Genomic DNA, 22089 nt, shown 5'->3' on the forward strand with positions numbered 1-22089 from the left:
ATTATCATGTAATAGGACTTTGACTACAAAGTAAAATAAAGCCAACTTATTAAAAGTGCAGATACCTAGAATTAACATATGATCCAACAATTTCACTTTTGGGTATATACCCAAAAGAACTGAAAACAGGTGTTCAAACAAAAACTTGCATATGAATGTTCATAGGAGCACTATCCACACAAGCCAAAAGGTGGAAACAACTCAAATGTCCATCAACTGATGAACAGATCATAGAAATGTGGTATATCCAGACAGTGGAATATTATTCAGCCATAAAAAGGAAAGAAGTATTGATACATCCTACAACATGGTTGAAGCTTGAAAACATCATTCTGAGTGAAAGACTCCAGGCATAAAAGGTCACATATTGTATGATTCCAGTTATATAAATATCCAGAATGGTCAAATCCATAGAAACAGAAAGCAGATTAGCAGTTGCCAGGGGTGGGAGGAGGTGAGGAGCGGAGAGTGACTGCTTAACAGGTACAGGGTTTCCTTTTGGAATGATGAGAATGTTCTGGAACTAGACAGTGGTGATGGTTGCACAAAATTGTGAATGAATGTACTAAATGTCACTAATGGTAAATTTTGTCTTTTGTGTATTTTACCACAATAAAAAATAAATTAATCTAGTTTTTTAAAAAATGCAGGTGCCCATGTCCTAACTCTAGAGATTCTGAGGCAGTGGACCTGGGATAGGACCCAGGCACTGACTATTTTTTAAAAAGCTACACTGGTGATTTCTGATGCTGAAGTGGAAAGCTTTGGGTTGGGTACCCAAGAAGCCAAGTTGTTCCTTGTTCAATGTTCAAGTTGTTCAATGGCAGTGCAACTCAGGCAGCCATGCTCTCCCAAGGGGGTCCGCTTCCCTAGCCATAGCGGAACGGACCAAATGACCCTTCCCAGGGACTTTTGAAAGAGGGCCTTTAGATTTTTGCAACTCAGTAGAAGATGTAATCTTGGGAGCTGTTGGTGACAGGCTTTTTTCTGCCACATGGACTGGGAAACAAAGAGGCAATCTTCACTGAAAGAGAAGAAGAAAGCAAAACCTCAGCAGGAAGTCTAGTGGCAAAGAGAGGGGGCTTCCTGTGTATCCCAAGAATGCAGGCCAGTTTCCCCATCAGTTCCTGAGGCCCAGCTGTATCCATGGGTTCCACGAAGCACCTTGTAGCCCGTTCCCAACTCTCTAACCAACACAGACCTACAGCCAGGTCTGAAAACCACTGGAATATAAACAGGTAAAATGCACATTAAGCCTTGGTTGGGTGACGATGTAGAAAATGGAAAAGGTCACCTTTATTTTCAAGTATTGAATTAAACATTTACTCTATAAAAGACAAAGCCACTTCAACATGACACTGAAAGAACCAAAATATATTAACACCGCTGCCTGTCAAAACTATGTCACTCATTCATTCGACAAAGGTGGCATTTCAAGTCAGTAGGGAAAGAATGTATTATCAATAAAGGTTGATTGCATACCTGCAGAGGGTCAGCTGCTGCACGAGGCACTAAGGACGCAATGGCCAAGAAAGGAAAAAAAGTATGCCCTGCCCCAAAGGGAGGAAGTGACACTGGTGAACTCAAACAAATACATGTAAAATTCATGTTGTGCTGTGTGTCCTATTGTGGCGGAAAATCTACTGGTTGTTTACCAGTACCTATAAAATCTAAATGGATTAAATGACAGATGTGTTAAAAATAAATTTAAAACCTAAATGCAATAATATTGTTTACATGTATGAATTTATAAAATAAAGGAAGAGATTCCAGGATTATGCAAAAAAAAAAAAATTCAATGATTTTCTTAAGGAGTGCTCAGCATATAAAGATATCTAATCTCCTACCTACTGTTTTCTGAGATTCCCTAAATAGTCTACTTTAAGTTAAAGGATAGTCTATTTTGTTAACATTTGTTCAATTCTGGGGAACCTAAAGAAACAATGAAAAGTCGGAATGAACAAATGTGGGCTGTTGCTCCTTTGATGAGATGAAGCTGTCTTGGCCAAAAGCCATCTGGCTGTCTGTTACGGAGGCAGCCCCCTCGCTCCACACCTGGAGGAAATCCTCCAGCAGAGATGTTTACCCTAAATCCTTGAAAGTGGTTAATCTCCAAAGAGTGACTGTCAATGGAAAGAATCCTCTGGAAGGGGTGAGAGAGGAAAGAAGTGGGGGTGGGGGTCCTGCCTTGAATGGAGGCCCCCAGGCCTCGAGCTCCCCCAGCCACTCCCTCAGCTTTGGACCCTACTGAGCTCAAAGACTGGGAGAGACCAGGGCCTAAAACAAAAATCAAAACCTGCAACAATCCTGAGAAGACAGAGGAAAGGTGACTTTTCATACCACCAACGGCTATACCTAACACCTCAAAGTTAAAATTGTATTAGCACTCACTTGTATTTTCTGGATGAGCCAAAGTTGCAGATTACAGATACTAAATTCAGCAATTTGATCAGCTGCTCAGGATGCCAAATAACACACACACCAGCAATAAAAACAGAATCCACAAAACACTCTGAAATCCCCTGCGAGTTTATGTGATAATTCTCCAAAGTCCCTTTGTGCTCACAGGTGATAAAGCGGTTTCAATTCATGGCCAGTGAGTAGTGTGGACTGTGGACAGCAGCTCAGAGGAAAATGGAGCACTATTATTTATTCTAATCTACTTTTGTTTGCCTCAGAGTTTTCTTTCCCCGTACAACTGGGTTATAGGTAGATATTAGAGCGCTAAAGAAATGCATTTATTTACCAGTGTTACTGTAACAAACTCGCCTTATTTAATATGTCCCTTTCTCGCAGAAGCTCATCCATTGCTTTCTTATCAAGTTCCGCCTGTTTCTTTGAAGTCTCCACCTCTATATCACCAGGGAGAAAAACAACAATAAATATGAGTCAACCTAAGAGAGACTCTGTCAAAGCCAAAGTGACACAAAACTGCTCTATACGTTTATCTGTAGCTATGCAACTATATCCCAGTGAGGTAGGTCTTCCTGTCCCACTAAACAGATGGAAACTGAGGCTTAGAGACAGTAAGCCACATGCCAAGCAAGGGTCCGCAGCCCAGAGGTGACAAGGCTGAGATTGGCAGCAAGGTTTCTCTGACTCCAAAAAGTCCTTGCTCTTTTTGTTTCATTTATTTATTTGTTTTGGTGAGGAAGATTGGCCCTGAGCTAGCATCTGTTTCCAATCTTCCTCTTTTTGCTTGAGGAAGATTGTCACTCAGCTAACATCTGTGCCAATCTTCCACTATTTTGCACATGGGATGCCAGCACAGCATGGCTCGATGAGCGACATGTACGTCTGTGTCCAGGATCTGAACCGGCAAACCCTGGGCCACTGGAGAGGAGCACATGAACCTAACCACTACACCACTGGGCCAGCCCCTTAAACCTTTTTTGTTATAAGAGAAATACAGAAATAAATTAGAAATACAAATAAACAAAAGAGAAAAAGAATTCAAATCAACCAGAATCTACTCAGGATTTTGATATGTCTTTTTCCAGACGTTTTCCTATGCAAATATATGTGTGTACATAAATATAAGTATGTATACATTCATATAAATATACCAAAAGGGAATCATTCTATGCATACTGTTTCGTAGCTTGCTTTTATAATTAACAAACATAAAACAAATGCCTCTCATATTATAAATGTGCGTCTACAACAGAGTTTTTAATGTCTCCATGATATTTCACTATATGAAAATGTATAATGTATTTAGTCAGTCCCCTATCTTAACATTTAAGTTGCTGTCATTTTATTTATTTATTTATTGGCAATTATAAGCAATAATCCTGGGAAAGTTCTTGTTCATTTTTTACTACAGCAGAGGAAGTCCTGGATCAAAGGGAATTAAAAAAAAAAAAAAAGACATTTCTCTCCTACTGCCAAATTTCTCTCCAGAAAATTAATAGCAATTTAAATCCACACCCAAACCACCACTGGGTATTATCATTCTCTTTGATCTTTGACAATCTGATAGATTTTTTAAAACTCGTATGTCGTATTTAATTTACATTTCTTTGATTAGTAGCAAAGTTGACTACTTTTCATGTTTAATAACCGTTTATTTGCATTTCTGTTTTTCAAATTGCCCACACTTGCTCTCTGCCCATTTTCCTCATGAATTGTTTTTCCTTTTTATGGATTTGTAAGAACTCTTTACACAGATAACAAGGATACTAACTCTTTGCGATATTTTGGTCAATTTGCCTTTATACGGAGAGTCTTTTGCTATATATAAAGAAATCAGCTATTATCTCATTAAATCTCTCAATCTTGGCTTTATGGTTTCTACATTCAGTGTTAACTTTTTTCCCCAAAAAGTAGTTTATTGTCATACTATCATTTTCTTAATAATCCATACAGCACACTGGTATGAAACAACCCCGTTATCTTAGAAGATAATTTGGGGTCTTTTGGTGGCCTTTCCAGTCTTTTCCATTGATCAGTTTATTTGGGCATTTTCACTACATTATTTGATTATTAAAGCTTCATAACACATTTAAATACCTGGTAAGGCAAACGCTCCCTCATCACTCTTCTTTTCCAGAATTTTATGGCTGTTGTCATAAAATTCTTCTTTGTTTATTCTTCTGGAGCAACTCTAGAATCAGTTCTCAGGTCCCAAAGAACATAACTCACTGAAATTTTTATTGGGAATATTAAATGTATAGATTAATTTGAAGAGATTTATATCTTATCATTTTGAGTTTCTCATCCAGAAACTTGGTATCTCTCTCCATTTTTCAAGTCTTCCTTTATACCTCTCAGTAGAATTTTGTGGCTTTTTTTATATATAGGTCTTGCAGATATGTGGGTAACTTTATTCATAGATGTTTTATTACTTTAGTTGCTACTGTGAAAGGGGGTTTTTCCACCATATATTCTAACTGATTCTTTGTACGGAAGAAAGCTATTGATATCTATATATTTATTTTACAACCTGCCACCCTATTGAACTCTCATTAGTTCTGGCAGTTTTTCAGTTCATTTCTTGGATTTTATGGTAGAAAATCATGACATCTGGAGAACTCGTGCCCCTAACCATTATGTCCAAGGCCACTCTTTGAGGCGGCACATCAAAAGGAAGAGATCCTTAAGAAGAAACAGTTAAGTTAATGATGTTTATAAAGTAACGTGAAGAGACAGCATGATGATGTCGGTAAACACAATTTAAAGGTGAAAAATTGGGTTCAACACTGAAGGGATAAATGTATATTTTTTCAAAGCTTAGAGCTATCGCAAGCAAAAATATAGAAATTGAAATATGGGAGTGTTTTGAAAGTGACTAAGCCAGTTTCAAACCAAGCTCTAGTAGCTGCATTTTTCTTCATATCTGCCATTGAAGACATTAGACTGTAAACTCGGGCTGGACTGTAAACATCCTGGGGGAAGGGACCTCCGTGAGCCCAGTGCCCAGCGTAATGCCTGCACATAGTATGCCCTCAATTTTTTGAATGAATGAATAAATGGAGAAATTGTCAACATCAAGTGCCACTGCACCTCAATAAAAGATCATTTCCTGATATCTAAGAAGGAAAAATATCTGCACTTCTCAAAGACTTACGTGACAAATATTTGTAACAATCTTATCTAGAGATTTGGATTTTACCTAACTTTTAGCGAGACAATGTATGTTTTTATGCTTTTACATGTTATCTCATTCGGTGATTCACAACTCACAGCAGCCCGCATGAGGTCAATGAGGTGTTCCTGCCTCCAGACAGATCTGACTCCAGAGTTTGTATCCTTAATGATTTTTCTGCACTATATGGCCTCCTGTGGCACTTAAATTTTTCCTCCACAGGTCAATGTGATAGCTGGGTTCGCTATATGGTAAAGAACTAATAGAGAAAAGAAGTTAGAAGTCATTTATTTTCGTCCCACTGATTCTTGGTACATATTGTCTCAAATATTACTAATGGGGGACATTCACTTTAATTTATCCTCTACCTTCTGTGGAAAAAGGGAACTGAACTGAAACGTCATGTAAAACCCAGACCTAAGAGTGTAGATATTATGTACTACATTGACAAATACTGAGCAATACTTTGGGCTCAGTATAGCCTGTTGAAGAATTTTTTAAGGTAAGAAGGTCTAAGGTATTCAAAATGATGTCCCTTTCACATTAGCCACTTACCAGTTTGAATGTTGTTTTCCGGATTTCATTTGACACAGTTTGTGTTTGTACACATGGAGCCCCGAGTTGGCAAATGACATTAGCCACAGTTGAAATGTTTAGAAACTAATAAGACAAAACACAAAGTGCGTTTTGGCTTACCTCTCTCTAACCCCAAGATCTGATTTTTTAGAGTTTCCTTGTGCTGTTCCACTTCTGCCTTCTGATCCTCAATCTGGTGCAATTTCTTATGTATTTGTTCTCTGATTTTGTTGAGCTTCCCGATGTCGAGGCGCATCTGATGGACTTCTTCCTCTTTGGCCTGTAACGAGTGAGAGAGAATTAACCAGGCACACTCAGTAAATAAAGGGCCAGTGAGCGGATGATGGTAAACCCAGAACCAATAAAAGGAAATCCCTCCTCTGTCAGTGTAAAGTCATTCTCTGGGACTAAACACACACTGCCTGGGTTTTGAGAGAAATTGAAAAATGCTGTTCTCTGAATAAAATTCGTGGCTATATAAGCTAAAAATAATGAAAGAACTGATTAAACCTGACATCTCAAGGTACCATCGAATTGCTGAATCAAGATAAGAATGCTGAGTTGTCTGTATCACAAATGTGTGACATTTGTGTACAAATGCTATATTGGATTCGCAATTTTCATAGACCCAAGGTGATCTCTCCCAAAGGTTACGAGCATACTATAAAATATTCAAACACTCTTTTGGACCGACATGGCCACCTTAGAGCCATTACACACACTAGAGCTGGGGTCCTCCCTCCTCGGAGTAGGTTAGTCTATGACTGTACATCCAGAGAGGTGGACACAGTAATGTAATAGGCAAGTCCACATGGCAGTAAATCGGAACAAAATAATAATTCCAGCAAAGTAAAGAACCAGATTTTTGTCTATGAACTTCAAGTTTTATGAATTTTTTTAAATTCAAATTAAATTCATTTTTTTAAAAATTTTGCTGCCCTTAGACATTACTGTAAAAGCAGCTAGTGATTCCTCTGCAAATAAACGTTAGCAGTTATACCCAGTTCTTGACAATGAAGAGTCTGCACTTAGCTGGGCGTGTTATCCTCAGATTATAGCTAGAAGCAGAATCCCCTAGGTTCAGGACTTGATGACAAAAATATTCCATCTTTCAAGGTGCCCCATTCGTGTTATTAAGGGGGGAATTAATGGCATAAGTACTTTACTTTAATTTCACCTTAGGGACTAATATGTTATTTTGCCTTTGGTAGTCGTTTCATTTCTGCTTCAACTTACAGCATTCTTATAAAGACTGATTTTGAGTCAAACCATTCCCAACTGCTTTAAAAGTTCCTCAGCCTCAGACCCAGTAGGGTCCAAGTTAGTTGAGCTAAGACCCCTTAAATTCGACAATGTTCTAATTCAATAGTTATTAATTCAGGCCCCACAGGTCATAGACTTCAAAAATATCGCAGAAAACCTCCACGGCAGGTAAAACAAGTCACAAGATGTTCAAATAAGCGTGTTTGCACGTGTGTGTGTGTGCATGTGTGTACTTTCATCAGATTCTCAAAAAGGCCTGACACCAAAACTGTTATAATTCACTGCTCAAATCTATGTATTATTCTTGATCAGTCACTCGTTTTATTCCCAGTGTTCCAACATAACCAGAGTAGAGTTTATGAATTTTTCAGAACTCAAGTGTTAGCATGAAGCTGCTCTGTTAAGCATGCAGGCATGCAATATGTATCCAAGGATAAAACTGTTATCCAGACTTAATTTGCAAGCACCCTCCAGTGAGGGCAGGGACAAGAATAGGAGGTCTGTCTTGGAATTTTCATTGGACAGAAGTGAAAATCATGGTTCTACAATCCTGGAAGCAGATACCCAATAATAGTATCCATCCATCTCCCACCCCCGCCATTCCACCTTCTCCATACAAATAGTAAAATATAGCCCAACTTCTTTGCTACTCACTCATGTAAATAGTTTCTAGCTCTGGGCAACTGATTACTTGCAAAGCTAAATTACAGAGCAGAACATCTGAGCTTGCTTTGGAAAGCATCTGCATAATCATATGATCAATAATCAGGTTTGGGATAAGTAAGAATAGAAGTTTTCAATTGTCTGCTTCTGGGCATAATACTGTAGGCTTGTGCCTGCCTCTGATGTGTCAATGCTCATACAAGTTATCCAACCAAGGGCTCCAACCACAACGGCCTATATTGAAGGGGGATGAAAGAGGGAGTGTGAGGGAACAGATATGTCACTTGTGTTTACTTTGAGCTCCAATGCCTTCTGCTGGTTTTCCTGGGATAGCTGCTCACAAACCAAACTGTGTTGTTCGTTCTCTTGCTGAAGTTTAGAATTTCTCATTTGAAACTGCTCCAGCTCCTTTGCAGCTCTCTCATTCAATATCTGAAAGATGCAGAACAAGCCGGTTAATGCCTTTTAATCTGATTACAGTATCTGCATATTCACATAGGAGGCCCCAAAAACCTCCTGGGACGATCACAGCAGCCACACTTTTATTGTCTTGGTAAGAATTGTTCTTTATCTCCAGTGAAAGCACTCATGCACTTAGATATAATGAACGTTAAATGGCAGAGGAAAATGATGTCTTCTAATGAATAACACAGAGAGCATCACTTTTTTTCTGGGAGCCTTGGGAAGTCTCGTTCACAGGTGGTGGATAAATATTTTAATGCCTGTTTGCCATTTGGCAGGCGTTGCATACACAACAATTGCCATAATCATTGCAAATGAGCTAGAGATTCAAACGGGTTTTATCAGCTGTGGGGCTGGGAAGCCATATCTTCAGAAGCAAATCCTGCATTAACATGCCTACTATAGCTTCTCGAACAGAATTGTCCACTCACACCCACACAAAGACAATTCCCTTTTAATCCAACTTAAGTCAAAACCGGGGAAGAGCAGTGGAATGATTTCTGTCCGCCTGACTTCAGTGTCAGTTGGCTTTTCCTCTTCCCTGCCTTGACCATCCTGAGCAGACATCGTTTTATAAAAACAGAGGATTATATTTTGGGGGATCATTTCTATTAGGAGAAGATGGAGGGAGATGGAGAGATGTCAAACGGACTGAAGGAAAAAAAGAGAGAAGATGGTTTAGTCAGTTACTCCAAAATATAACTTCCCTTCAAGCAAAAGTTAAAGGTGGAAACAATCCATCCAATTGCTCATCAATAGGGACTAAATAAAATACAGCTGGCTTTGCTAAAAATGAAATCACATTTTACATGAGTCCTGGATATTGCTAAACAAAGCACTGTGGTTTTATCATGATGTTCAAAAACCTCTCAAATTTCATGCTCAAATAAGTCTCATGCTTTTCTCGTGGATACTGCACATGTGTATTATCTATTTGATTTCCGGCTTTATACTAAATGAATAAAGCAACTGACAAAGAAATACATTCTAATATCTACTTTTTTTAAGTAGAAAAATGCTGTATGGCTTGACACTTCTTTGGAAACTTCCTAAGAGAACAAATTTTCAAGAAACCAATTTTTTCAATTATATGAATTGCTTCTTTAAGAAATTAGGAAAGACAGACTAGAATTATTACTAATTGTGTTACTTTAAACCACTATTATAGGGAAAATGTTTTTTTTAAAAAGTACCATATTTCCAATGTATAAAGACTGAGTATGGTTTCCTAAACTCGAAACTTAAAAATAAACCCGTAAAACAAATCATGTTATAGTCACATAATGGAATCCTACAGAGCAATGACAGTGAATGGTGTTTTGAGCTCTGTCCAATAGAACTTCCTGCGATGATGTAAATGTTCTCTATCTGCACTGTCCTATACTGACCTACTGGCCAGTGCTAGTGCAACCGAGGAACTGAATTTTTAATTTTTTTTAATTTTAAATAGCCACATGTGGCTAGTGGCTACCATATTAGACAGCACAGTTCTATAACTCCGTGGCAACAACATAAATGAATCTCACCAACCGAATATGGAGCAAAAGACACCGAAGGGTACCTCCTACATACTTTCATTTCTATAATGTACAAAAACTGGCTAAACTACTCTCTGTTTTGATTCAGAATTGAGGTGACCTTTGAGGGAGAGAGTGACTGGGGAGGGGGCACAAGGGGGTTTCTGGGGTGCTATTTCTTACGCTGGGTGCTGGTGACCAAGACGTGTTCAAGTGGAGAAAATTCATCAAGCCGTACAATTACTATATGTATACTTTTCAGTGTGTATATTATACATCAATAAAAGGTTAAAAAGAAATTAATTAACCCATTGGAGCTAAAGAAAAAAAAGGAGGCATATCAACCTATAAAAGCCATTCGAAACCCAAATGCAGTGCTGAGTGTTATGTTTGTTACCAACCCCCATAGTAAAGGAAGTTTGCTGCTTTCCAAAGAAAATTCAAAATGCTCTAATGGGCTGTGAACAAAGGCACCATTCTTGTATTTGTGAGGACCCACAAGGCAGCCCCCAGCCAGCACACCTTCTGCTCCTTCAGCTGCTGCTCCAGCCTCTGAAGCTCCTCCTTGCTCTTCTGCACGTACTGCTGCAGGGCCCTGATTTCCGTCTGCCTGCTGTCCATGTCTGTCTGAATCTGCCTGAGCTCTTTCTCTAATTTTTCCTTCTTCCGGGACTCCCGTGAAGCCTCATTCTGACGTTGCTGGATTTCTTGTTGGAACTACAGGCACAGAAAGGACAGGGAGGAAAGAGATGAAGCCCCGCCAGGACAGGTCTGACCCAGCCGAGCTTCTCCCTCTCTGGCATCTTTCATTTTCAGGGCAGTCACTTTGTAGTAGCATTTTCCCTGGAGGACAGTCATCTTTGGACCCCACTGGTCAAACTTTTCAAGAATATTCTGTATTGTTTTTCAGAGCCGTGACACCAAACGTCCACCTTGATGGTGGGAACAAATCCACAAAGAATAGTAAAAAATCTAATTAAATATGGAAGCCCAGAATTCTAGGGAATTAAACATGGAAAGAACTCATCCAATTCTCCATCAATAGAAACTAAATTAAACGGAGCCAGCTACCCTAACCTGAAACTGTGTTTTACATGAGTCCTGGTTATTGCTAAACAAAGCACCATCATTTTACCATGATGTTTAAATGCTATGAAGGGTCCTTCTCTTAGCTCATGTTCAAAGCAGTCTCATGTTTCTCTCCTGGAGACTGCCCTTGTGTATTGTCTATTTGACTTCTGGCTTTATATAAAAGTGTTCAGAAGAGTTCAGCTAGATGGCTTCCTGACAAAGGAGAAGGGCCCGGGGAACTATGTCCACCATCCCCAGATGCAGGGCAGCTTGGCCTTCACGGGGGACACCTTCTTGGGCTACAGTTGTACACAGTGCCCTGCCTTAGTGACTTCTCAGACAGAGAATATCACAAAGAATGACTCAAGAAGTAAACTGCTCTTGCAAGAATAAGCCAGAGAAACAAGCTGAACAGTGGATGCTTCATTTGGGCACCAGGGGGTAAATCTGAGAGAGGAACAAGATGGGAAGGCAGCCTGGGGAAGGACAAAATGTCCTGCTGGGAGGTGATGTTCCTTCTTCCTCTCCACGTAGAGCAAACCTGGCTGATGGTCTGCTCTGCCTTTTCTCTGGCTCGCTCCATCTCCTGCTGCTGTTCCGTGTTCTGAGCCAAGGACTCCCGTAATTTCACCACTTCTGACAAAAGCTGGTCTCGCTCCTTTGTCACTTCTTCTTTGAACTTCAGCAAATCTCGGATACTAAAAAAGAAGAACACAGGAGTCTGACTACACGGCCATCTGCTCAAGAATCCTTCTTATCATCCCTTGAGCTCACATTCAGGGGAAAGACTTCAGGGCAAGGATTAACACTACTCAGGTGTAAAAGAGAAAGATCTTTGTGCCCTGACGTGGGAGCTGTTTGTGAGTTAACGGAAAAAGACATTTCAATAATAATATGTATAATAGGATCCCTTCTCTTATTTTTAAGAAATTACAGTGTCCATGTATGTGTGTGTGTGTGTGTGTATGTGCACGCGTTTTATAGACTTTTTTTTTTTTTGAGGAAGATTAGCCCTGCGCTAACTACTGCCAGTCCTCCTCTTTTTGCTGAGGAAGACTGGCCCTGAGCTAACATCCATGCCCATCTTCCTCTACTTTATACATGGGACGCCTACCACTGCTTGGCATGCCAAGCGGTGCCATGTCTACACCCAGGATCCGAACCAGCGAACCCCGGGCCACCGAGAAGCAAAACATGCGAACTTAACCTCTGCGCCACCAGGCCAGCCCCTGTAGACATTTTTATAGAAGTCCAGAAAAACAGACACCAAACTGGTAGCTGGTTATCTCTGAAAAGTGGAATTTAGGGTGGAAGAGTTGGGGGGATGGTTTTCACTCCTTAGTTTCCACACCTCTGTGTTATGTGAATGTGTCACAATAAGACCATGTTGCTATTGTCAGCTCTGATAATTAACCCTAAGGAGAAGTCAATTTAGGAAATTATTTAATATGTCCACTGGTGGGCTAGGATCACAGCTGTAAAGTCTAAAATGAAGCATAAACATAAGCAAATAATACAGATGGCCACTGTTCTATTCGTTCACCTATAGAGAGGAGATTAGTTTCTCCCAAAGGGATGCAACCCAGATAAAATGTTTCCAGGAACAAAATTTGGAAAATCACTCACAATGCCAGTTTTTGGAGAGTACATGATAATATTTGCTGATTTGAATTGTAAACCAGTTACTTCTGCATTTCAAAAACGATTACATATGATTTGCAATGACTTTCTGCAGAATTCGTGTTTTGAAAGTAGAAAAATTATGTGTGATATGACCTGTGCAGCAGAATTAGTCTGGAAAGCAGAGAAAGCAGAGAGCTTGCATCTGAGACCCTTGCCACTGACCATCATCGAATGACACAGGAACTTGACGATATTTATTTTAACATAAATATTTAACAAAGAACCTTCAAAACTGCTTTCAAACTCTTTTCCAGAAACAAAACCTTGAATTCTAAGGTTACTATGAGGACAGATAGCTACGCCTAAGTGCGCTGTCGAAGATAAAATTCTGGGCTGGTTATTTCTTCAGTTCTCCTCCTCATGTTCCGGGTCTCGTTAAAACTCCTTCTAACCAAATGGGGTCCCTCACTTTGCTCTTCAATAGTTGCTCTGATTATGCTTGACTTTTTAAATAAGAAAACAGAGTCCGTTATTACAAACACCACATCTGTTTGTTTTTCCTATTCCCTCTCCCAACACGTGCACTTAGAACTATCCATCACCATTGGCTGAATGCATCTAGAAAGCATAAGAAACCTAGACAGCAGTTAACTTTGGTTAAGGATGCCTAAGAAAGTATATGGTCATTCCTGATTCATTAGTTAATTGCATGCCCTGCACAGTGCTAGACTCCTAGAAGGAAGGTGAAGGTGTCTTCCTTCAAGAAGTTCACAGCCTAGTGGGCAGAGAAGCACATCAACAAATAACTTCAATACAATGTGGTCAGTGCCATACTTCAGGTATATCTTGGATCCTATGGAAACAGAGAACACAGTGACTCTTCTGCTTGGGTCATTGGGTCTGAGGGTGGGGAGGGGGTTAGAACAGAGACACTGATGGTGATAAACTTAAGATGGTATTTGAGATGAGTCTTGAAGGATACAGAGTTGTTTACTGCATGGAGAAAGGAAAGAAACACATTCCTGGCTTAGAAAATAGCATGTTCAAAAGTACAGAAGCATGAGTAAGCATGGCTTTGCTGGACGTGAGGCTAGCACGCCTGGCTGGGGCAGATCTAAGAAGGGCTCGGAAAGACATGTTCTAGACATTGGGATTTATCCTTTGGGAATGGGTAACTATTGAAGGTGTTTATGCTGGAGATGGAAGCATGTAGGTACATGTTTCAGAAGCATAAATCTGGTATGTGAAAGATGGTAATGAGGGGAGCTGTCTCCTTGAAGGCAGGGAGAACAGTTAGGAGTCTACTGCCAAATCCAGCAGAGAACAGGGGCCCGAAGCAAGGCATTAGCACTGGTGATAGGGAGGAGGAAAAGACCAAAGTGATGTTTAGAAGACTGAAGCAACAAGGTGAAGCTATAAGGGATAAAGGAGTGGCAGGGGTGAAGAGTGGCTCTGTGTTCTGGCCTAGAACCTGAGAAGTAGGAAGGATGGTGATGCGATTAATCATGGGGTGGAGGAGGGTGGTATGGGAGGACCTGGAAATCTGAGCAGAAAGGCAGCCAGTTCCAGTCCACACAAGTCTGAGAGGAATAAACCTAAAAGCTTCACTCGTCTTCAAACTGTAGCACTCACTCTTATAGAGCCAGAAGTTTAACATAACTACAAATTAGGAGTTCTTGGGTAAGAAGAAAAGGAGCATTAAAAAGAAAAAATAGCAATATACAGAAAACAACCTCCAAAGAAGGAGAGTCTGGTATCATGAAGAACGTTCCAAGTGACACTGGCAAGCCCAAGGCTGTCTGTTCAAGAAGGAAGCCTCTGCAAAAACAAATTCAGCACACATCATGAAGGCTATGACCTACTTGCTGTCATGGTCCATTGACAGTCCAGACCCTTGCTCAACTAGTCTGGTGAGGTTCACTATCTCCTCTTTCAGGGCAAGAATCGTCTCCTTTGCCTTCTGCTCTTTATCATAGGCTGAGTCCACCATCTTCCAGGCCTTTTCGATTTCCTAGATGGGCCACGGGATATTAGTGAGAAAAACCAAACTAGGCTCCAGATGCAAGATAAACTGCGTAAATAGAATAATAAAACAACTACAGTGGAGTAGTCGTTTATGAGTAAAAAAAGATTATATGTTATACATTACGCATTAAATTTATATTGACTTGTTGACTTGTTCAACAAGAGCCAGTCAATACTGAACAACAGTTTTAAGGAGGGGTACCAGCAAAGGATATTTTTTCTTGTGTAGGTGAGTGTGGCTATAAGGCTCACATACAGCAAGGGCTGCCATAACTAGTGGGATTGTTTCTAATAAAGATGTTAAGATAGGTTTACAAAATTAAAAATGAGAGCTTATGTGCTTTCCAAGTCCAGATATTTTATAGAAAAAAAAATAAGCTTTATCACATAAGGAATGGTCTTGGATCCAAGCCGTAAGTTTGAAATTCTTGATAGATTCCAATTAAAAACTACATTTTGTCCTCAGGTCCCATGTGAGCTCCTGGATGGCAATGTGAGCTTTAGAACAATCCATAGCAAGGTGGTCTTCACTGTTACCTAATTGCACACAACAGCCTTGGTCATTCCCATCTCCAGAAACCCAAGCCCAGGCATTCTCATCAAATGCTTATGGGGGAAAACAATCCACAGCAGCCTTGGCTTCCTTACTATTATGAAATGCAAGGTAGAATATTAACATAAATACTTAAAAGTGAATTACAGCCATTCAAGTAAACCAACAAAGCACAGCAAATGTTACAACAGCCTTGGGTTTCACCCTGCCACTGAATTTTCTTGCAAAGTTTCATTAAATGGAATGTGGGTCACTTATACAGGTAAGAACCTATAAGCTTCAAGTGAAAATATTCTGCTTTTATGTTGACAAGGAATAAAATGAGTGAAAGAGAGTATTTAATTAAATAAATTCATGCTATTACATTACTCTTGGGTAACTACATCACATAATTTAGTGATTCAAAACAAAATGTCAGGCTATGGGATATGTTTTTCTGTAGCGAGCCTGTGTACTATTTTCAGCAAAATAAATGAAGGGTATTTAAATGAAAATATGATTATACAAAGTTTTGTCCAAATCAACTTTACCAATTAGATTTTCATCAACTCATGACTTCCATTTCCAGTTTTTTTAACTTACAATAAAAAGTGCTTATTTTTTCTCATCATAAAATGAACTAAAGCCTCCTTATATTGGTTTTTCAACAAGGAGAAGAATAAAATGACAACAGAAAAGGACACTAAAAAAAAAAGTCGCTTCTAAGAAAACAGATAAATCATATTTTGCACTGGTCTTGAAAATTCATTTGAATTGGGGTATGTTTAATTGCATGATATCAAGGGAATTATCTCAAAATTTTGTAAATTATTTCTCATCACTAGGCTTTTAATTATAAATTAAAATGTCAACTTCTTATCACACTGCAATCTACAAGGGACATTTATGTTTTACCTTCAAAATAATGCAACACTCTTGAGAATGAGAAAATAAAAGTATAAAACAAAGCCATTCTTCCCCAATATGGCCCCCTAGACTGAATCCCTGTTCTCCCATTATGAGGAACTGGGACAATCAAAGCGCAAGGAAAGGAGTGATAAGAAGAAAGAACCTGAAAATTACTATCTAGGAATTCTCAAGGCAATCCCTCCTAAAACAATAGGAAAAGTAGAAATATGAAAATATCTTTAATGAGCTATGCTCATGAGATATTTAACTACTCATCTTGCATCAAACAAGACATATTGAGATTCCTAATATCGCACTTCCTTATCTCTAATTCTTTTTACTAAGCCAGTATTTCTTAGAAACCAAGCCAGTGAGGTTCTACATCATTTTCCGCATAGTGAAATTCACCCAGGCTAATTATTTTCCTTGAAAATGAACACTATTCCCTAGGCTTAATGAATATATAAATCATGTAAATTTTTACTTAATAACTGTTGTACTACAGCCCAGAGCTGCCCAGGGAATGAAAGAATGACATTTTAAATATAGGAAGCATTTATGGCAGCTGGGCATTGGTTCCATTTCTATAAATCACTGACCTTCTTTAGGGAGGCAATGGTGGTCTGGTCATCTTGAGAGAGCTTCAGGGCAGTGGCAACCTTCGCAGAATTAACGACAATCTCCGCATTTAACTCTCTGCATTTGGCCATCAGACGCTTTTCATTGTCATAAGACTTTTTCATGACAGCATGAAGCTTTTCATATTCAACCCTAAATTTCTCCAGACTTTTGTCTCCTGAAAGTTCATTGAGAACCTCCTGAAAATCCCTTTCCATTTCTTCAAATGCAGTTTCTTCCATCACTAGTTTTTCACTCTTTTCCTGTACAGAAGAGCAAGGATGGGAACGAGCATTGCAATATGTACACCATCACAATTCAGGAGTCGCTGTTATTATCCATGAATAAAAGACCTTCATACAAGCAAAATAAAAGCCACTGACAAGCAGAAAACTTAAGACTATATGATGGAAGGCTCCTTGTTCATCCCCTGATGCATGTATATATATGTATACATATGCATTAGACTAATAATATTTCCTACCACATGGTGTTAAGGATTAGATTAAATGGGCTAATTCACGTTAAACACTTAGCCAAGTGCCTGGCAAACAGTAGGTGCTCAATAAGTTTTGATAGCTGTTACGATTATTCTAAGCCCTCATCTCTTGTCACTTCATCATGCTTCTTACTGCCCCCAGGACTGCAGAGAGAAGCCATCGCTCGTTGAGGTCAGACATAAGGAGATCTTGGTATAGATACCATGAAATCACACATGCAGTAAAACCCATGTGAAATATGGCATATTCTCCTAAAAGATATTCCATAATTTTTATGCCTTAAAAAAATTAGATTAGGTCATCTCCAAAAATATACTGAAATGCCCTCTGTGCCAGGTTCGTGGGCCTTTTCCACACTTGCTTTCCATGATTTGCTGGGCAACAAATTATTTAAAAACATAAGCCCAGACAAATAGATGTAATTCAAGCAAGACTGCTTATGACTTAGATGAGAACCCAGAAGTTAGTTATATAAGAATTCTTATTTCCCTAGTGTTATAGTTTGAATTGTGTCCCCCAGAAAGTCCTAACCCCAGGTCCCTCTGAATGTGATCTTATTTGGAAACAGAGTCATTGCATTTGTGGGGGATTGGAACTGGCCACCTCAAAATGTGTCTCTTTGGCACGAGGATTATTTTAGGCTGGTTACTTTTAAAAACTGCAGACATTGGAGAAGCTCTGAAAAGTAGAATTTAACCCTTTGTGAGACATTTACATTTGTAAGGGAAATCTCCATCTGTAAAGGTATCTCCCTCTCCATACCAGGAAGAAGAGGGGATGACCTTATCTCTAGAAACTCTTATCAATGCAGAAGGCAAGGACTTAAATCTGCATAATAACCTTACTCTTGTTTACTGTGCTTTTCTGGTAACCTCCCATAACTGACTCCCCTCATCCTCAACATCCTCCTTTGCGTTGAGCTGAGGATGGCATTTAAGATGAGAGCCTCTGCCATTTTGGCAAGTTGCTCAGTTTCCTGAGTGTCTCCCATGTATACATGTTATAAAGCTTTGTTTGATTTTCTCCTGTTATTCTGTCTCATGTGAATTTAATTCGTAGCCCAGCCAGAAGGACCTAGACTGGATAGAGGAAACGTCTTCCTCCCCTACACGTATTTAATTAGTTAAATTGGAGTAGGGTAGGCCCTAATCTGAAATGACTAGTATTCTCATAATAAGGAGGAAAAAATTGTAACTGTGTGGTGATGATGTTAACTAAGCTTATTGTGGTAATCACTTTGCAATATATACATACATCAAATCATTACAGTGTATACCTAAAACTAATACAACGTTACATGCCAATTATATCTCAGTTTAAAAGAGTGGGGAGATTTGGACACAGATAGATACACATACAGGAAAACACCATATGAAGATGGAGGCAGAGATTAGACTGATGCAGCTGCAAGCCAAGGAAAGCTAGGGACTGGTTACTACCATCAGAAGCTTGGAAGAGGCAAGGAAGGATTTTACTCAGAGTCTCAGAGGGAGCATAGCCCTTCCAACACCTTGATTTCAGACTTCTAGCCTCCAGAACTATGAGACAATAAATTTCTGCTGTTTTAAGACACCCAGTTTGTGGCACTATGTTAGGGATCCCCAGCAAACTAACATGCCTACTTCTTGTTAGATACAGCACAATAATAAAATAGGATGGCTATGGTTAATATATTTATTCAGCACATTTTGATTGAACATCTGCTATATGTAAGTCGGAATGATGGAGCTTGTGGGAGATATCATGGTAAGGAATAAGCAGCCCTCCCATAGGAAAGATATACATTAATATCTGATGGGGTATGTATGCAGATAATGGAAGTATAGAATTTGATACCTGCCATAAAATGGATTCAAAGTTCTACAAGCACCAACAGGAAGATGCAATTGCTCCCAGCAGCAAGAATTAAAGCAAATTTCATAAAGGAAATGGCAATTGAGCAGGCCCAGAAGGGAGAGTGGAAAATTCACAGGTGGATATGATGAGAAAGGGCATTCCTAGCAAAGGTTCAGGGCCAAGCAAGTATGCAGGATTTGAGACTGGTTAAGAAGCTCAAGTTGACTAAAGTACAAGTGGTATGATAAGGAAAAGGACGGAGAAGACTAGCCAGGGAGTTAGGGACAGACTGGAGGCAGTGAATGGCATTCTAAGGAATATGGAGTGAATTCTTCTGTAGACCTCAGGGAATCACTCAAGACTTTGGAGCAAAGAAATGACAAGGTCTTATTTATGTTTTCAACATTATGCTTTGATATTCTACACTAAAAAGGGCTTTGGCATCAAAACTGTCTTGCTAATCAAAGAAATCAACTGAGAGAATCTCTAATCCCATAATAAAGTGAAATTCAAATTCACCCTGAAGATTTTGGGCAAGTTTACCTTCTTCTTTGACAAACCTGTCTTGCTCAATATGGAGAAAGTCCACATATTTTTGGTTTTCAAAAACATTTGTATTATTGATTAAATTTCTGAAGATGACATGCAAGCAGAACAGAGTCCACATTTTAAAACAGATGTGGAGTCACAAGAATATCGGCAACATTTCATATAACAACATTAGTACCAATGTTGAACTCAACAGAGGCTTTCTTCCTGACTAAAAGCAGACTATTGCAAAGACCACAATATAGCAATTCCACAAAGAAGGAAAAATCACATTAAGGAAATATGGAGCTGCTGCTGCTCTGTGCTTTCCCCTCGTTGATGTAAACATGAGCGCACACAAAAGTTTATCAGGGCAATATTCTCAGCTCTATCCCTGTAAACGGTATTAACGTCAACACTGGATCACCAGCCTCATGATGTGTTGGCAGACCAGGTTTTCCCTGTTCACCTGGCGCTTAGCACAGGAATGGAAAAATATCAAAGAAAGAAAGTTTTAAAGAAACTTTTGTGAACAAAAGAAATTTGTTCATATTGTTATTTTAAAATATACTACTATTGGGGCCAGCCGAGTGGCGCAGCAGTTAAGTTCACACACTCCGCTTCGGATCCCGGGCGCAGACCTACGCACACCTTGGTAAGCCATGCTGTGGCAGGCATCCCACATATATAATGAAGGAAGATGGGCACAGATGTTAGCTCAGGGCCAATCTTCCTCAGCAAAAAGAGGAGGACTGGCAGTGGATGTTAGCTCAGAGCTAATCTTCCTCAGGAAAAAAAATATTATATATATATATATATATGTATACATATATACACACTACTATTAAAAGCAAAGCAAAAATACTCTCTTAGCTGTGACCAATAACCAATTGGTATCTGTACCGTTATAGCAAATAATGGTATCTATTTCAGAAGCACGATTTCAACATGAACTGATCAGAGAGTAACTGTGATGCTCCTTCATTCAACACCTATCTATTGAGTGTTTACTATCTGCCAGGCACTGTTCTAGGTGCTGGGAATACCAATTAGTGAGGAGAAAGAAAGGAAAAAGGAAAAGAAAGCTGCAGTGAAAAATGAGGCCAGAGTGGAAATGGAGACTTGTGAAAGCAGGGGTGAGGAAAACCTGGCTGAGGTCAAGTTAGAAGAAAATTACAAGAAAAGAAGAAATGAGAGCAGATCATGAAAGAAAAGAGAGACTGGGAAACAATTAGTTCATAGTATTGGTATCTGGGGCTTATGTATGGAGAATGAAGAAGAATGAAATAAACCACGATGACTAATGGGGGAGAAAAGGAGGAAATACTCAAAAGAAAATAAACGAAAAAATAAAGGAGAACTAGAAGAAACAGGAGAAGGAAATGGGAAAAAAAGAGATAGGAATGAGTGTGAGTAATGGGGATAAGCAATGTGGCCACAGTAGTATGGATGTAAGAGAGAGATGACAGTGATGGAGCCCATGGAGTGAGGAAGATGGAGGGTATGAAAGGGATGTATGATAAGAAAAGGAGGCAGCTGTTGACCACAGGAAGATGGAGTTTATAAAGGGAGACTAGACATGGAGGAGATGGAATGATGAAAGGATGCGAATGGTGTAGAGGAGACAAGTGAAGCAACTGGAATAGGGGTGGGGGCATATGGTGGTTGAGAGAAGCTGGGACCAGGGCTGGCTTCATGGGCATGTAACCTATGCAGTTGCACAGGGACCCTTGCTCAGACAGGACCCACCCTTGGTTTAATGTTCTGCTGTCTCATCTTGAAATTCTTAATAATTGTTTAACAAGGGGTTCTGCATTTTCATTTTTCATTGAGTCCTGCAAATTATGTAGCTGATCCTGGCTGGGACTGACCATGTGATGGGGGAGATGGTGGAGGGCTCTGATGAGGTGATGAAGGATTTGTGTCAGGACATGGTAGATGAGGACGGTGAGGGTGCTAATGAGCACATAAGGGGTCATTAAAGGGCTGCAGAAATGACCCTTCATCAGTGAGGCTGAAGGTGGGGTGTACTACAAATTGGGGGAGTGAAGGAAGCCTACAAGATATTAACACAATGGTCAATAACAACACAGAGCATTGGTGACAGGCTGAAGAGCTTAATGAAGATCCTCTGTCACAGCAGGGAATCGTACTGTGACAGGTGGACAAGGGTCAATGAATAGGGGTCACAGTGGGAATGTATGAAGCCTTCTTCCAGGTCTCCCCGGTCAGTGAGGCATCAATATTTCTGTATCTCTCTTGTAGTATCACCTTATGGCTCAGAATCTAGGGGTGGGTGCCTGTCATGCGTGAGTTTGGGAACTCATGAATTTCCTACCATGCTTAGCACAGCGCCAATTAAATAGGGTAGGGGTGGGG

General features: G+C 39.7%; 1 protein-coding gene across 1 annotated transcript in view; it reads right to left on the reverse strand.

Moving 5' to 3' along the window:
* Window positions 1-22089, reverse strand: part of CFAP58 (cilia and flagella associated protein 58) — a 96644-nt gene that overhangs the window by 74129 nt on the left and 426 nt on the right. The window contains exons 2-8 of the mRNA XM_008518341.2: window positions 16828-17109; window positions 14625-14773; window positions 11681-11837; window positions 10591-10785; window positions 8384-8521; window positions 6284-6443; window positions 2770-2852 (exon numbers count right to left, since the gene is read on the reverse strand). Coding sequence (XP_008516563.2) covers window positions 2770-2852; window positions 6284-6443; window positions 8384-8521; window positions 10591-10785; window positions 11681-11837; window positions 14625-14773; window positions 16828-17109 — 1164 coding nt within the window. The remainder of the gene's footprint in view (window positions 1-2769; window positions 2853-6283; window positions 6444-8383; window positions 8522-10590; window positions 10786-11680; window positions 11838-14624; window positions 14774-16827; window positions 17110-22089) is intronic.

Source organism: Equus przewalskii, chromosome 1, assembly GCF_037783145.1.
Source record: "Equus przewalskii isolate Varuska chromosome 1, EquPr2, whole genome shotgun sequence".
NCBI classification, from domain to species: Eukaryota; Metazoa; Chordata; class Mammalia; order Perissodactyla; family Equidae; genus Equus; species Equus przewalskii.